This window comes from Pongo pygmaeus, chromosome 3 (assembly GCF_028885625.2).
Source record: "Pongo pygmaeus isolate AG05252 chromosome 3, NHGRI_mPonPyg2-v2.0_pri, whole genome shotgun sequence".
Taxonomy (NCBI): domain Eukaryota; kingdom Metazoa; phylum Chordata; class Mammalia; order Primates; family Hominidae; genus Pongo; species Pongo pygmaeus.
This window is the reverse complement of record NC_072376.2, coordinates 97,250,258-97,268,889: the sequence shown is the minus strand read 5'-3', so window position 1 is coordinate 97,268,889 and position 18,632 is coordinate 97,250,258. Positions and strand designations below refer to the sequence as shown.

Genomic DNA, 18,632 nt, shown 5'->3' with positions numbered 1-18,632 from the left:
ACTAGAGTCACAGTTTCCAAGTATTTTATAATTTAAAATTGATACCTCAATATAAGTAAGCCTGGTGAAGGCCACTTAACTGGGAGTTGGAAGGCCTGGATTCTCATCCAAGTTCTATTTCGCTATTGTACTTCGAATGAGTTCTTATCTTGGGCGCCTCTGTTAAAGGTAGGAAGCAGTCCCATTTGCAATAGCAATAGGAAGAATGCAACTTGTAGAAATAAACTTAATCAAAGAAGTGAAAGACTTGTACACTTTAATAAAGCATTGATGAAGGACATTAAAGAAGACATTGATAAATAAAAGGATTTCTTTTGTTCATGAATTGGTAGAGTTAATGTTGTTACAATGTTCATACTACCCAAAATGATCTGTAGATTAAGCGTAATCCTTATCAAAAATTCAGTAGCATTCTTTTTTTTTTTTTTTTTTTTTTGAGTTGGAGTCTTGCTCTTTCACCCAGGCTGGAGTGCAGTGGCGCCATCTCAGCTCACTGCAACCTCCGCCTCGCAGGCTCAAGTGATTCCCTGCCTCGGCCTCCTGAGTAGCTGGGACTACTGGTGCGTGCCACCATGCCCAGCTAATTTTTTGTATTTTTAGTAGAGACAGGATTTCACCATGTTAGCCAGGTTCATCTTGAATTGCTGACCTCAGGTGATCCGCCCACCTGGTCCTCCCAAAATGCTGGGATTACAGGCATCAGCCATTGCACCTGGCCTCCAATAGCATTCTTTACAGAAATAGAAAAAAAAAATCTTAAAATTCATATGGAACCACAAAAGAACCCAAATAGTCATAGCAGTCTTGAACAAGAAAAAAACTGAAAGTATCATATTTCCTGATATCAAAATATATTACAAAGCTACAGTAATCTTAATAGTATGGTACTGGCATGAAAACAGACATATAGACCAGTGAAATGGAATAGAGACACCAGAAATAAATCCATGCATTTACAGTCAGTTGATCTTCAACAAGGGTTCTGAGAACATGGAATGGTGAAAGATAGTCTCTGTAATAAATGGTGTTGGGAAAACTGGATATACTCATGCAGAAGAATAAAATTAGACCTTATTTTACACCATATACAACAACTAACTCAAAATGGAATAAAGACTTTAATATCATACCTGAAACCAAAAACTACTAGGTAAAAACAGTGATATTGGTGTAGGTAATAATTTAAGTACATAAGGGACTCATGCAACTCATAGCAAAACTCAAATAACCTGATTAAAAAGTGAAAAAGCACCTGAGTAGATGTTTCTCCAGAAAAGACATACAAATATCTAATAGGTATGTGAAAAGGTGCTCAGTATTAATAATCATCAGGGAAATGCTGATCAAAACCACAATAAGATAACCCCTCACACCTGTTAGAATGGCGAGACTGTTGGCCAGAATGTGGAAAGTGTTGGCCAGAATGTGGAAAATGGGGGACTCTTGTACAGTGTTGGTGGGAATATCAATTGGTATAGCCACCTTGGAAAACAGTTTAGAGATTCTTCAAGAAATTAAAAATAGAATTATCTTTATGATACAGCAGTCTCATTTCTGGGTATATTTCCAAAGGAAATCAGTATCTTGAAGAGATGCCTGCACTCCCATGTTCGTTGCAGCACTATTCACAAAAGCCAAGGTATGGAAACAATCTGAATGTCCCTTGACAGAAGAATAACAAAGAAAAGGAGATATGTATGTGTGCGTGTGTGGCACACACAGTGGAATATTATTCGTCCTTATAAAAGGAAGTGCTGTCATTTGCAACAACACAGATGAACCTTGAGAACATTATACTAAATGTGAAATAAACCAGTCATGCAAAGACAAATACTGTATGACATCACCTACATGTGGAGTATAAAATAGTCAAATTCACACAAGTAGAGAGTAGAATGGTGGGTGCCAGGGGCTGGAGAGAGTGGGAAATGGGGAGATATTGGTCAAGGGATAGAAAGTTCTGGAGATCTAATCTACAGCAATGTAATATTTTTGATAGTTGATAGTGTATTGTATACTTGATGTTTGCTAAGAGGGTAGATATTACATATTTTCACCACAGATTGTTTTTTGAATGATAACTATTTCAGGTGATGGATATATTAACTTGACTGTGCTGATTATTTCACAGTGTGTATGTATATCAAAACATTGTATATTTTAAGTGTATGCAATTTCTATTTCTCAATTTGTACCTCAGTAAAACCTAGGAGAAAAAAAATGGAGAATTTTCTCTTCACTCAGTTTTTGTGAGTTGGAATCAAGAGCAAATGAGATGTTCTGTAAGTTCTTTGAAACTCATTCTAAAGACGGAGAATGATTCCTGACCTTTTAAAAAATGATTTAGACCCCTTTGAAAGCTGAGAATGTTAGAATTTTTTTTTTTTTTTTTTTTTGACTCCGAGTCTCGCTTTGTCACCCAGGCTGGAGTGCAGTGGCATGATCTTGGCTCACTGCAAACTGCCTCCCAGGTTCACACCATTCTCCTGCCTCAGCCTCCCGAGTAGCTGGGACGACAGGCGCCTGCCACCACGCCTGGCTAATTTTTTTTTTTGTATTTTTAGTAGAGACGGGGTTTCACCATGTTAACCAGGATAGTCTCGATCTCCTGACCTCGTGATCCACCCGCCTAGGCCTCCCAAAGTGCTGGGATTACAGGCGTGAGCCGCCACGCCCGGCAGAAAAAAAAAATTTTTTTTGAAGTGTTGGAGTATCATGAATCCCCTAAGTCCTATCCACAATATCTAGATTATCAACTCTAGCTACAGGGTAAGGAAAAGGAGCAGAACCATACATAATCTAAAATGTTAGCTAATTTATAAAATTTTTATAGTTCACTTCAAATTAAAGTTTTGCTCTGGGGATTTCCAGGACTGTAAATACCAGCACATAGTAGGTTATTGGAACATATTTGTTGAAATATTTATATTTGGAAGACATATTTTTCAAGAATAAGATACATTGGACATCTTTGAACTGGACTAACTTCTGTTATTTTGCAGATTAAATGCTCCCGCCAGCCCTTTGCCTATGTGTTAGCACTGTTTCCAGCAGTTGGGCGCTTGAGAATGTGCTGAGTGCTCTCTGCACAGTAGTTATTCAGTGCAAACAAGCCATTGGCAGAGTTCTAGGCAGAATTTGTCTGACTCCTCTTCACCTGTGATGAGTTACATCATGTCCTCCTGTTAGCTACAGTGCCTCAGCATATGCCCGTAGTCAAGTATGGAATTCACTCAAAATTCTCAAGGGCAAGTGTGTTTGAAATTCTTGTTCTTAGTTTTAAAAATCAGTAGGCAGATATGTAGTAAATAAAACTCTAACCTTGCTGTAGTCCTTCATTTCTTAAGAAATGGCATACTGGCATATGTGGTTCTGTAGCAAAATTAAAAATTAATCTCAGGTGATGCCTGCTTTTCTATGGGTTAAAAAGTAAATGGCCCTTCATCCAAATTCTGCATACCCAGAATGTCCTCCCAGCCTTCCTGGTTCCTTTGGTAAGATATCCTGTTTTTGTGTCTACACTTAGCCAATTGCTGGCATCATTAGTAGTGGTTAAAAAGGGGTAATGATGCTTTCTGAAAGCTTACTGTTATTGATTCTTTGTATACTTTAACTCAATGGTTAGTTTGTGTATTTTTTTAACTGCAGCTCCAGCAAGGGATATATTTTGCATTGTGATTCAGTACACATTCATACACCTTTATCTGAAATAAGCTTCATGAAACAAGTTATTATTTTCTTATCTTCTATTTTTTTCTATTCTATTTCACCTCTTTGAAAAATGCTCATCATTATCCACTAAATGATTTAACATGACTTACCAAACTATAGTTGTAGAAAGTAGTTTTCAGTCACATGATCATTTTCACTGTCCTTTTATGATTTATAGGATAAATTAGGATAGTATTGTATTCAATTTGCATATTTTAATCTATACAATACACTGTTCTTCAGGTACTCAAAGTATACTTGAATTTTCTAGCAAAAAAATTAAGTAATTATAAATTAAATAACTAAAAATATAAAATTTTGTGAGGTTTTGGGGTTTTTGACTGTCTTAGATGTTTTGAGATTTAGGGTAAAGTTTGTTTTTTCATTATTTTTACATTAACCATTAAGAAGTCTGTTAATAGTTTTGTGATCTCTTTATGTTTTCATTTTATTCATTTATTTAAAGACAGAGTCTCTGTCACCCAAGCTGGAATGCAGTGGCATGATCTTGGCTCACTGCAACCTCAACCTCTCAGGCTCAAGTTATCTTCCCACCTCAGCCTCCTGAGTACTTGGGACTATATGCGCACACTACCATACCTGACTAATTTTTGTATTTTTAGTAGAGACAGGGTTTTGTCTTATTGCCCAGGCTGGTCTCGAGCTCCTGAGCTTGAGCCATTCACCGGCCTCGGCCTCCAAAAGTGCTGGGATTGCAGGTGTGCACCACTATTCCCAGCGCCTTTATTTTTGAACTCGATATGACTAAACTAATTGGAAACATTTATTACTTGTCTGATTAATGTTTTACATTTTATACAAATTGTGGCAAAGTGAGTAGAAACTTCCAACGCTGAGATTCATAATTTGCCCTTCAGGGGGATTTATCAAATTTTGCTTCTCTGTCTTTTCTGTTTAAAGAAGTAGAAAGATATATTTTAGACAGAATTTTCTATTTTGCAAATTTCTTATAAGCTCTTACATGCATGCTTGACCTAGTCAAGATGATGATGTTTTGACTGTTCATGTATTGACATTTTCCTACAGAATTAGAAGTGTGTCTCACCAACCAGCCAAGATGAACATGGTGAAAAGGATCATGGGGCGGCCAAGGCAGGAGGAGTGCAGCCCACAAGACAACGCCTTAGGACTGATGCACCTCCGCCGGCTCTTCACGGAGTTGTGCCATCCTCCCCGGCACATGACTCAGAAGGAACAAGAAGAGAAACTGTATATGATGCTGCCAGTGTTTAACAGGGTAAGTCCAGGTTGCCAGATACACACCTTCCAGGACTGGGGGGGCACTACAAGAATCTGAAGGTTACTGGTAAGCCATAGGTAGAAAAAAATGATAGGATGAGTTAGTTTTTAAGAAGTTTGGTGTTCTCGTTTCATCTTTTCAATTTGCTATAAAGCAATGTGACTTGATGTGAAACCTGGTCAGAATAAACTACATTTAGTGAGACTTTTTGATTTTTAACAGATAAAGTGCAAGCTGTGAGCCATTGTCTAAAATGGCCCTGTTATGGTTGAATTTTGGAAGAGGAATAGATTGTAAATTATCAATTGTGTTATTTCTGTTATCTGTTAAAGTGATGATTTTATTACACCAAATGGTGCAACTGCCCAAGCCCTTTGTATACTTTAAAAAGTCATTACAATTTGCTGTTGTTTAAGAGATGCTGTAAGAGGATAGTTATAGGCTATAGATAGTTCAAATAGAGTTAATGTTTTAATATGTTTTGTAAATTACATGTAGCAATCTTGTTGGGTATTTTTAAAATAACAATTTTTTTAGGCCAGGCGCAGTGGCCCACGCCTGTAATCCCAGCACTTTGGGAGGCCAAGGCAGGTGGATCACTGAGGTCAGGAGTTTGAGACAAGCCTGGCCAACATGGTGAGACCCCATCTCTACTAAAAATAAAAAATGAGCCAGGCGTGGTGACATGCGCCTGTAATCCCAGCTATTCGGGAGGCTGAGGCAGGAGAATCGCTTGAACCCGAGAGGCGAAGGTTGCAGTGAGCTGAGATCACACCATTGCACTCCAGCCTGGGCGGCAAGAGTGAAATTCTGTCTCAAAAATAATAACAATAATAATAATAACTTTATGTTTATCAGAAGTTCACAAATACATCATTTTAAAAAGTCAGATAGTTTGACAGGCTTATAGGTGCCCTCCTGCTCTTCACTACTAATTGCTGCCGCCATAAAAGACTTTTAAATAACATACTTTTACTGCTGTTATGAAGTTTTAATTGACTTCCTACTGAGGAATATGAGAATTAGCTTTTTTACTTCCTCTCCCTCCAAACCATACCGTACATACATACATACATACATACACTCATTCATACACGCTGCCCTCCTCATCCTTTGCCTATAGTTATGCTACTTGTGTAAGCAATATTCAGTGTTTGCTCTCTACTGACAGTGATATAAATTTAAATTTATTCAAAGATGAACCTTATACTATACTACCTTTATTTTTCCATTATTATAGAACTTGTTTTCCTCAGACTTCATAACTGTCTCAATTTCTTTCTTTCCATGTCTTTGTTTCTTGGTTTCCCTTCTCTCGCTCTTTTTCCTCCTTCTCTTTCTCTCTCCCTCCTGCATCTTCTCTGCCTTGCCCTGTCTGTCTTTTTTATCCTGTGTCTGCCTGCCTTCCCCCGTTTCCATTTCTTTCTTCCTATCTCTGTCTGTCTCTCTCTATGCCTTTCATCTCTCTTTCTCTTCTCCATCACTGTCTTTCTGTCCTCCCATTTCTCTCTTTGTCTCCTCTCTGTCCCTGTTTCTCCCCATCTCTGACTCTCCCCTTTCTCTTTTTCTTCTCCCCTGGATCTCCCTTTTTCCAGATCTATCTCCATGCCCCTGACGATGCCTTTCTCCACACCCACCCCCTCACCCCGTGCCCCAATCTCTGACTGGCTCTGTCCCCTCTAGTCTCACTTGTTGTCTATATTATTTTCTCTGTTCATCTATCTTTTTGTGTGAAATTTTCTGGGCTCTTCCTCTTCTCATTATTTTGAAATTTATTGTGGCTTCAGCTTAAGCCTTCTTAATCTGAAAACTTGTATTGTTCAGTCTGGGTAAATGTTCTGAAAGATTTCTTTGAGAATATTCTCCCCAATATCTTATATGTTACCCCTTTTCTGGACCTCTGTCAATCAAACATTAGCTCTTTTAGAGTAATGTTGTGCTATTAATATCACAGTTTTAATTTCCTTGAATTCTTTGTTGTTTTATTATTATTTTATTTATTTTTTTAGTATGTCCCATGTTCAGTAGATAGACTATCACTTAATCTCCAGTGTTTACATATCAGTGTTCTTGTCTTTGATTTGTGGTGATATCTCTCTTCTTCCTTGTAAGGAACTAGACTTCTAGTTGTCTACTGCACTGGGGAGGAACAGTCACCTTCAATTTCCGGGCTGTAAAATAATAATAATGTCAACCTTATTGGGTTGTCGTGAGGGTTAAATTCAGATAATATACTTACAGCACTTAATAAGTGTTTGTCCCAAGAAATGTGTACCTATTATTGTTATTATTGTATCTATTATTGTTTTTGTTATGTGAATTTATTATTTTTGTTGTTGGGAATACTAGTGAAAGGGAATGAGTGAGAAAGAGAGAGTTGAAAGGGGGCAATAAAAGAATTGATTAGTATTGATGGCTCAGTGAAGGTTGGAGATGATAAATTTATACTAAACCTTATCTGTACTGGCCTGTGTGAAACAGTAGAGAAAGCAATACCTGATTTATTGAGATTGAGGTTTTTATAGGCTGGTAAGGCAGAAAGGCAAGAGTGCCAGGAAGGTTAGTTCACATATCACCCATGAGCTTGTGTTGGATACAACAGAAGAGGATAGAAACATTAATGCATTTATAGAATGTACATTTCCTTACTTATGAAATAATAGGATAGATTATCTGCTGGGAATGATAGAGGGAGGAGATGGTAGAGTAGGAACGTGAGAAGAGGTGGGGAAAGGTTTAAAATAGCTCTTTTAAAAATGGAAGAGATAACTATGACAAGCCATTGTTTTAAGCCCTATTCAGGGAAGTTACTAATTTTTATTACCAGGAAGTTAATAATTTTTGTTACCCGGAAGTTTGTTTTGTTTTTAAATCTTATTTTTGTTTTACTCTAACGTCATGATGTGCTGTTGGCTACTGAGTAGTTTGAGGTAATTTCCTTCTCAGACTTAGGAATGTTTACAAGGTAATGAGAATGTTTAGAGCAGTTAGGGGAATTGTTCTTGGCTATTAACATGAATTACTAAGTAATAGCCTACATATATATGTATCCCATGTATTTTATCAGTTAGGCTTCCACAGTCTACTAGACTAGAAGAATCTTATGACTATTTGTTTTTTTAATAAGTAGATATGAGATGCTTTAGTAATTATTCTCTATCTACTTATAATGTTTGACTTAGTTATCTTATGTCCTATGTTATTGTAAGTCTCATTAACTATTAACAAATTCTCTCAAAAGTTTTTAATTGGTTGATTAGAAACGTATGTGTATGCAATGCCTTAAACCTCTAATATAATGAGTGATTTGATATCACAAAGGTTCAGTAAACTCTTAACTAATGAAAAGATAGAAAGTTATATCTGTACCATTGTGACTAACTTGAAAAATGTATTATTTTAAAAATAATTCTTATTAATTGGATATAATTAATGAACTAAAATTGTTCTTAGATACCATTTCCATTAAATTTAGAAATATATAGCCATATCTATTTAACATTTTGCCGTTTGTGCTTGAACATTCTCCACTAGTGAGAAATACCTATGGTGAGTGAATAGCTCAGTATGTCACTAGAGCCAACCAGTTCTTACCATGATTGCTAAAAAGGAATTGCAGTGTTGATTTTTGAGACTTTGCTTGATTAGAGCTAAATGGTGAACAAGCTGTTAGACATGGACATCTAGCTACAGACTAGTTTTTAAAGTATGCTTAATAGTGTTATTTCAGTGCATGATTTTTGCCTTTGAGAGACATGGGTTGGGAAATGACATGTATTAAGTCTTTTTTCTGGGCCAGGTCTCATGCTGGGTTCTTGAAATGCCTCCTGTTGTCTTCATTACAGTCCTACAAGGAGGCTGCTGTTATCTTCCCTCTTACTGATTTGCTCAAACTGAAAGATTATGGTGAAGTCTGAAAATAGCTGAATAATATTTATTCAGCATTCTTAAAAATAATTAAAATTTAGTCCCAAGAACAAAAGCTGACAAAGAAAACATTTGGTTTAAACTTAATCAAAATGAGTAGCATTTTAGTTGTCTAAAAATTCATAACTGCCACTGTTAATTACTGTAGTATTTGTTATATTTTGCTGTGTATTTTGTAATGTTTACCAATTAGATCTTCTGTAAGAAACTCCCCTTATTTTTTAACTTATTTCCAATTTATATTTGAGAAGCATGTAAATGTAATACAGTGTCCTTTTTTAATCCCTTACAAATTATCATTACTTTTTAATTTGTTGACTTAAGAGAGAGGTCACCCAAACTTAGAACCAAATAAGAGAGAGAGCAGAAGGCAGACAGGTGAATTATTTTGTGGCAGCTTTATTACTTATTACATAATACCAATACAGTTGATACTGGAGAATGTGGCTTGGGTCTGTGCAACAAAGGACTTGCTAAATTCAGCCCTGAAATAGTCATGTTTACTTACCCAGTCACTGGCAGAACTGGACAGTGGCAAGCCACAGCCAGAGCAGATGAGAATGCACATTCTCATGAGGCAGGCAAAGCCCAAAAGGAGAGGACGGGGCTGAGTTAGGCATTCTGTTCTTCTCAGACTCTCATCTGATGGTCCTTCTTAAAAACAAAAAGAGCATAAGATAAATATTTCCCTAATCATTTATATTAATTGATAAGAAATCTTAACTGATTTACCATATGAAATAATGCAGTTACATCTTCATTGTTAATTTTTTAACATTGTTATTTATAGCAAATTATTTTAGGACTAGTGATGGTCCATAGTCTGACTTAATTTTAGATATAACACGTATTTAGGAAACAAAAGCCTCCATTTTTAAAAACTTTGTAAACATTCCAACCTCTCTTTTATTAGTCATATTTAATATATTTTTATTGAATAGCACTATTCAGTAACAAGTTTATATTGAGCCTTTATGAATGCCATTAGATAACACCATTAATTTGTTTTCCCTGAGTGCCAAAAATATTTGGTTGAAGAGGTGCCAGGAAATCTTCTGAAATCTATTTAGGTGGATATTAAAAATGATTATTTTAAAAATAAGTCAAACCATGCTATTTTTCTCTAAAGATGAACACTATGCAAAGTTACAGTGATAGGGTTCATGCACAGTTTGAGAAAAATATAGTACTGAGCGATTAAGAGCGTGGCTTGGAATCAGATAGATGTAGTTTTAAATTGTCTGTATTACCTCCTGTTGTAAGTTAACTTCTCTAACTCTTAATTTTCTTAACTGTAAAATGAGGCTACTAGTAGAACCTATTCTGTAGGATTTTATGAGACTTAAATGACACCAAGTTCTTGAATAGTGCTATGCAGATTTTAAATGGGTATTATATGGTAATTGTTGTTATTTCTAGTGAATTTGCAAGAAGGCATTTTTGTTCCTCAGTACAGTTTTTTTTTTAATCTGTTATGAACTTCACATATCTATTCTAGAATCAGCCCTTTTGAGTTGAATGTGTTACCAGTTCTCTTGCCCAACTTTCTTCCTCTACAGAACCAGAAATTTTTTGTCATTGTTTGTTTGAGACCAAGTCTGGCTCTGTTGTTGCTCAGACTGGAGTGCCGTGGTACCATCTTGGCTCACTGCAACCTCAGCCTCCCAGGTTCAAGCTATTCTCATGCCTCAGCCTCCCAAGTGGCTGGGACTATAGGCATGTGCCACCACACTCAGCTAAGCTAATTGTTATATTTTTAGTAGACATGGGGTTTCACCATGTTGGCCAGGCTGGTCTCAACTCCTGAACTCAGGTGATCTACCCACCTCACCCTTCCAAAGTGCTGGGATTAAAGGCATGAGCCACCATACCTGGCCTAGAACTGGAAAGATTTGACAAGTAGTCAGTACTCGCTGAGAGTGAGAAGTAGAATCTACACCTTCTGACACCCAGCTTCATGCTGCATCCTCTTTGGCAAACATTTATGTAAATGATGGAAGCATTGTATAGTTTCAAGAAATACCACTACTTGTTGAAAGTAGTGAACACATACGTAATATTTTTAGGCTTAATTGTTGAAATCAATCACAAAAACTACACTATTTTGTTTGCTACCTTATCCATTCAGTATTATCTACAATGTCAGATTCATGCTTTAGTTCCTCTATCCCTCCGACCTTATCTTGTACCATTTTTCCTCTTATACAAAATGCCCCAGCTTTATCAGCCTCATTTTCATTCCTCTACACCCCAGAATCAATCTCACTTTGAGGTCTTTGCACAGCTCTGATCTCAATGCCTGCAACCCTGTTTCTCTGTCTCTTTGGATTGTAACTTTTCCTCATTAGTCAGTGTCATCCTTTGGCACCAGTGTCGCTTCTTCAGAGAGACCTTTCCTGACAACCTTCTTCCCACCCCAGGCATTCTCTTTCAGCTACCCTGTTTTACTTTCTTCATAATACTATCTTTAAATAATTTTAATTTTAAAATCAACTTATTTACCATTGGTCTTCTGTGCTAAAATGTCCTGTGTTTCATGAGCACAGGAATCATATTTGTTTTATTTACCTTTGTATTCCGTACCCTTCGAACATTGCCTGGTATATATACTAGGAAGTCAATAAATATTTGTGAGTGAATAAACCTTATTTAAGAAGCAATGCTTGTTCATTTCAGATTAGCAAATATGACATAGTCTTTTTCTGTAGTACTGATTTGGGTTGGTAAATTCAAGCCAGTTTTATTTATCTTGTCAGAACATTTCTTAGAGGAAATAAAGCAGTAAACATCAGGATTTGTGTAAAAAGTTACTGGCATTTTCAACAGCATATTATTTACCCAGCATGAAGACTGTTTGAATAATTATATCCTTAACAACTGTTCAAGAAATGAGCTATTGGTTCTGTTTAGTTGTCCTAATAACTATTAGCAATAAAATACCTCATACTAATTCTTAGGAGCAAAATATACATTGATACACCCTGAGTAATAGGAATATTATAAACACCTCCATTAAAAAACCATGTACTCAGCCGGGAGAGTTGGCTCATGCCTGTAATCCCAGCACTTTGGAAGGCCGAGATGAGCAGATCACCTGAGGCCAGGAGTTCGAGACCAGCCTGGCCAACATGGTGAAACCGCATCTCTACTAAAAATACAAAAAAAATTAGCCAGGTGTGGTGGTGGGTGCCTGTAATCCCAGCTACTCAGGAAGCTGAGGCAGGAGAATCACTTGAACCCAGGAGGCAGAGGTTGCAGTGAGCCGAGATTGTGCCATTGCACCACTCCAGCCTGGGCAACAAGAGCAAAAACTCTGTCTCAGCAACAATAACGAAAGGCTGTGTACTCATCTCTGAGCACAGGTGGAATGGCTATTCAAAGATGTGTCATTATTAGGTTTCTCAATTTTTATCAATCTTCAGTTTGTTAAAGAATAGAGGTTTCTGGCCGGGCACAGCGGCTCATGCCTGTATTCCCAGCACTTTGGGAGGCCATCATGGGCAGATCACTTGAGCCCAGGAGTTCAAGACCAGCCTGTACAACATGGCGAAATTCCTATCTCTACAAAAAATACAAAAATCAGCTGAGTGTGGTGGCGGGCACCTGTAGTCATAGCTACTCAGGAGGCTGAGGTGGGAGGATCACCTGAGCTTGAGAGGTTGAGATAGCAGTGAACCATGATTGCGCCACTGCACTCCAGCCTGAATGACAGAGTAAGACCCTATCTCAAAAAAAAAAAAAAAAAAAGAGGGGGGGCGTTTATTTAACAGGTAACATAGATTATTTAACAAGTAATATAGATTAATTCTAAGCACACAACATTTATCAAAATCTCAGGAAAAAAATGTGTTGAGGAAGTATTGAAAAGTACAGTTTATTTTTTGAGATTTTGAGATTATTACAAATTAATCATTTGTCAAATTATTGAACAGACTAGGTGTCTGGAAAAAACGATACCCTTGTAGAATTTATTTATTGTTTTAGCATTTTCAACTTAATTTGAGGGAGGTTATAAGAAACATGTAAGAAACACATTTTCTATTAGAAGGATATTACATTGTTTGTTATATCCTTTTATTGGGATCTTTGGAAGGAATTGTTTATATTATGCAGTAGTCCCTCCTTATTCATGGTTTTGCTTTTCATGGTTTTGGTCATCTGTGGTCTGAAAATATTAAGTGGAAAATTACAGAAACAAACAATTCATAAGTTTGAAATCTGACACCATTCAGCTCCATCCCTCCCGGGATGTGAATTATTCCTTTGTCCACTGTATCCATGATGCATGGGCCACCTGCCCAATAGTCACTTAGTAGCAGCCTCAGTTATGAGACCTGTTATCCTGATATCAATCTACTTGTTTTCAAGAAACTCTATTTTCCTTAATAATGGCCCCAAAGTGCAAAAGTTATGAGGTTGGCCACTTGGGTATGCCAGAGAGAAGTCCTTCCTTTAAGTGAAAAGATAAAAGTTCTTGACTTTATAAGGAAAGACCAAAAACTGTGTGCTGAGGTTTTTGAGATCTATAATAAGAAGGAATCTTGTATTTGTGAAATTGCAAATAGTATATTATTACAATTTTTTTACTTTATTATTAGCTATTGTTGCCAGTCTCTTACTGTGCCTAATTTATTACTTAAACTTTATCACAGGTACGTATTATAGTAAAAAATACAGTGTTTACGGGGTTTGGTACTATGCGTGGTTTCAGGCATCCAGTGGGGTCTTAGAACTTACCTCTCACAGATAAGGGGGGGACTAGTGTAATATGAGGAATAGAAGTACTTCCTTAAATATATGTATTTTTTCATGCTGAGGGTATTGTGAATGATGTGATTGATCAGGTTTTCTCTTCTGTATCTTTGAGCCAAAATTTGTAACCAATACATGGAAAATATAGAGGTTTTTCTGGTCTTAGATTTTTATTTAGTTTTCTTTTCCAGTCCATCTCCCTAGCTGGGTCTTTTATTTGCTTGTTTGTTTTGTTTTCCTTCTTAATTTTAGTTTATGTTCTCATGTTCTCCTTCAGTGCTCCCTGAATGTTCTCTAGAATTTGATTGTGAGGGCAGTCAGCATATAAATAAACAACCATATTTAGGGAGCATTACTATAAAAGGCAAAGTGCTGGCTTGGGAGAATATGAAGATGAGTAAATTATGTTTTCTCCTTTTGTAGTGACATTTCAATAGGTAATAATAATATAAAATACTGTGTAATGAGTGTTAAAAGGGAGAGATACTGTAATAGCCTTAGAATATAGAGAATTTCCTTTCAGCTATAAAGAATATTCTCTAAAATAATACCTCAGGATATATCTAGTTATATACCCATTAAAATACCATTTCTTTTCTTGTGATGGTCTGTCCAGGTTTCATTTTCTCAAATTCTCCTTGCTGAACTCATACCCGTTTATTTTTAAAAATTATTTATTGTAGGCAGGATGTAGTGGCTCACACCTGTAATTCCAGCACTTAGGGAGGCAGAGGCAGGAGGATAGCTTGAGCCCGGGAGGTCAAGACCTGTCTGGGCAATATAACAAGACCCAGTTCTCAAAAAAAAAAAAAAAAAAAACAGATAAGTAAAATTAAAAATAAGAATTATTTATTCTAAAGCTCATTTATTTTAAAATTTGTGTAAAAACAATTTTATTTCATGACCCTCCCATTTATTTTCTTTTTTCTAGTTTTTCTGGTAACAGCCTTGTTTTGTAAATTATTGTGATTAGATTGAAGAAATTCTGAGACATGAAATGCATTTAGTGAATTCTGAGGTCAGCCTGGGATTTAGCAGTAGAGCTGCTTTTCACCATCCAGTGTGCCTTTACTCCATCAAAGATCCTTTATAACTTTTCTCTAAATTCTCAAATTAGCTTTCCTCAGAAAAATGTTGGCTGGATGTGGTGGCTCACGCCTGTAATCCCAGCACTTTGGGAGGCTGAGGCAGGTGGATCACCAGAGGTCAGGAGTTCAAGACTAGCCAGGCCAACACGGTGAAACCCCATCTCTACTAAAAATACAAAAATTAGCCAGGCGTGATGGCATGCGCCTGTAGTCCCAGCTGCTTGGCAGGCTGAGGCAGGAGAATAGCTTGAACCCAGGAGGCAGAGGTTGCAGTGAGCCAAAATCATGCCACTGCACTCCAGCCTAGGCAACAGAGTGAGACTCCATCTCAAAAAAAGGAAAAAGAAACATGTTATAATTTCTAATGTTTTTCGTGAGATTGATTCAAATTTTATCAATAATGTCTATGGGTCTTAGATTTCATTAATTTAATCATTTCTTCAACAAATTTATATGTAAAAGGAAATGTGGCTAGACGTGATTTATTGAAAGAGTTGTATTTTCAACATATTAAGACTCAAAGTAACTGCGTAGGTAGACTTTTCTGGACTTGATTTTCAAGTCATACCACACTTCAAAATTCACAAAATAAAAAGAAAAATTTGTCAGTGCTTCATTAACAATGTCTTTTCTTATCTACAGGTTTTTGGAAATGCTCCGCCAAATACAATGACAGAAAAATTTTCTGATCTTCTGCAGTTCACAACACAAGTCTCACGACTAATGGTGACAGAAATTCGAAGGAGAGCATCAAACAAATCCACAGGTATTTTTACAGTAGCCAGCAAAAACTGATTTGTTTGAATGAACAGGCAGTTCTGTAAAAGTCCCATTAAAATTAAATGGAAAACAGACCTTGTTCTCAGCACATTGAGTTCATTGACCCATTCCCTTTCCCTTTCTTAGAGTCACATTCTTTTCCTGATTTCAGCATCTTCAACTCTCGAGTAGTTCTGCTCAAGGCTACTCTGTCTGGACCACTACCACTTCCACCCTAACCCTTTAAAATACTCTCTGTTTCTCTTTGAACAAAATACAAATTCCTCAGCATGAAACTTAAGGCAAAGCTATCATCTGGTCTTCTTTTTTTTTTTTTTTTTTTTTTTTAGCATACCCTGCTTCTATTGCTTGTTTTCTTTTCTGTAGTTCAACTAAATCCAGCTGTCTGTAGTCTTCAAACATGTTTATACTCTTATTTTAATCATTTACTTAGAATGCTTCACTGAGGAAGGAGAATCTTTCCTCATTTCAATATGTCTAAATGTCAGCATGATTAAGTCATGCTTCCTTGATGAAATGCTTTTTGATTTCTTTAGGTAAAGAAAATTTTTTTCTGTTCTGAACTACTGTTTTTCTTCTCAACCTCCTGGGTGGTCATTGTGCATGTGTCTTGATCTTCCCAGTAGACCATAAGCTACTTAGGGTTCTCTGTGTCATCTGTAGTAGTTGCTGTCTAGGCCAGTGCACAGCTGCCATTTTAACATCACTATTCACATTGTCCTGGGATGCCTTTTCATTTTTTTTGGGTGGGTTCTGTTTCCTGAATCCCTTAAATTCCTGATTTTGGTAAAGCATATTTTCCAGCAGCTTTATAAAAAAGGATACTGGGGAGTTATCAGGGTTTTGTTCTGCTTGTTTTAGACATACCGTGAGTTAAACATTTTTTGACTATTGCTGTAAAAAATGGGTTCTTTTTTTTTTCAGTAAGTAAAGTGATACCTTTAGCCTGACAACCTTTCAGCTGCCAGGACTTAGAACAAATTCCACTACATCATACAGCATGATTATTATAGAAAAGGAAATGTATTTAATACAAAACCAAGGGTCAATAAGAGACAAGAAGACACGTGTCTACGACTCTCGTGATCTCACAGATACATGTGCTGGGGAGATGTGCTGAATACGCAGCTGTGGTTTACGTTTAAATGGAGAGATACTTCGTCTCTTCCTCTCCATCCCCCATTGTTCTCCATTCCTAAAGGACAAGCTCAAGAGTAATCTTGTTAGTAAAGAGACATTTAAACTGCGTTTGAATACTTGTTAGATATTTATAGGAGTTGTTTGAGAATGCTAGCTGTGTAATCCAGGAGGTCCTCTTAGCAGAGATTAGAAGCTACCAATTGCTTGGGAAAGTTGACCATGGGTTGAGATGGTCAGTGGTGGGTGTCTTAGCTCTGTCCTTCCATGCAGCCCAGGATGAGCACTCAGGGTCATTTTGGAAAATCTTGCCGCTTGCATTATTATCAGTCTTCCTTTAAGTAAGTATCAGGTTCTATGTGGGAAATCATTTTGTCTCAGAATTTTAAAAATTTTCTTTTATAATTTAGGCTCTTACATTGTTATTGAGAAATCGAAAGCTACGTAGATTCTTGATTTTTTTTTTCCTCTGTGACCTATTTTTTTTTTTTCTAGAAGCTTTTAGGATCCTCTCTTTGTCCGTGCATTTCTAAAATTTCATAATAACATGCCTTGTGGTAGACCTATTTTTATACGTGTGCTGGGTACTCATTGAACTCTTTCAGTCTGGTTATTCATATCCTTTAATTTGGGCAAAGTTTCATGAATTGTTTAATAATATCCTCCTTTGTTTTCTCCTTCTAGTTAGATGACCTCTTAGACTGTTCCTCTCATTTTCTTATCTTTCTTCTCATTTTCTATCTTTGTGTTTTGACTACTTGCTAAGAGAACTCCTCAATTTTATCATCTATCTCTTCTATAGAGTTTTTTTTTCATTTGTGACCTTATATTTTTCTCATTTTAAAAAATATTTTTCATTTCTAAGTGTTTCATTTTCTTACTGGTTTCTATTATTTTGGGGCTGCATTTTCTTCTCATCTTTCTGGGGTTTTTTTTTTTTTTTGAGACGGAGTCTCACTCTGGCCCACAGGCTGAAGTGCAGTGGCGTGATCTCAGCTCACTGCAACCTCCACCTCCTGGGTTCAATCGATTCTCCTGCCTCAGCCTCCTGGGTAGCTGGGACTACAGGCACGTGCCACCATGCCTGGCTAATTTTTTTTTTTTTTTTTTTTTTTAAGTAAAGACGGGGTTTCACCGTGTTAGCCAGGATGGTCTCGATCTCCTGACCTCATGATCCGCCCGCCTCAGCCTCCCAAAGTGCTGGGATTACAGGCGTGAGCCACTGCGCTGGCGGTTTCTTTTTTTTCTTTCAGATTTTTGTTTCCATAAATAATCTATTTCTTTCAGGTTTAATAAAAAGGTTTTTTTATCAATCTGTTTTTGTCTTTGTCTTTTATGTTAGAGAATGTCCGTACATGTCTCTCACCCTTGACCATCTGCTCTTACATAAGAATGGAGCATTAAAAAGCTTTTTAATTGTGTGTGAAGCTTGCAGCTGTGGGCTGCAACATAAGATGATCTTGCTAGGCTGTTTTTTTGGTGATCTTTTTCCTAAACTAAGCAGGTGCTCAGAGAATTGTCCAGTCTCTGCTTGGAAGATATATGCCTGACTCAGCATTTTGGAAGCAAAGTAGGGGAAAGGTTTGGGGACCCTCAAGGTTTAGTATATAAGCTTTTATTTTACCTTTGTACGTCCACATGGTGCCTTGTGCCCCTCAATCCGTACTCCCTCTCTTACTCTTTTCAGTGAACAAACAAACTCCTGGTATAGAAGCCCAGGGACTACTACTATGCCCACATAGTAGTAGGGACCTTGGGTCTAACTGCTCTTGAACATATTTTCCACCAGTCCTTCTCTGTGTAGTTCCTTATTTACTTCTGCTTCCAAAGGTGCGTTGTGCCACCAATTCCTGAGCCTCTCAGGGGTTCTTTGGTAGTTTGGTTGCTTTTCCACTTTTCCTGAATTACTTCAAGATTCTAGGGTTTGCTAATCAGTAACCGTGAATCTCTCTGCTATTTTAATATCCAAAATTTCA

General features: G+C 36.9%; 1 protein-coding gene across 8 annotated transcripts in view; it reads left to right on the top strand.

Annotated features, from left to right (window-relative positions):
- WDFY3 (WD repeat and FYVE domain containing 3) overlaps positions 1-18,632 on the top strand; it is a 298,737-nt gene that overhangs the window by 108,840 nt on the left and 171,265 nt on the right. For all 8 annotated transcript variants that reach the window (XM_063663839.1, XM_063663844.1, XM_054484306.2 and 5 more), the window contains 2 exons: positions 4,759-4,969; positions 15,382-15,505. In XM_063663839.1, the coding sequence (XP_063519909.1) occupies positions 4,790-4,969; positions 15,382-15,505 (304 nt within the window). In that variant the 5' untranslated portion in view covers positions 4,759-4,789. The remainder of the gene's footprint in view (positions 1-4,758; positions 4,970-15,381; positions 15,506-18,632) is intronic.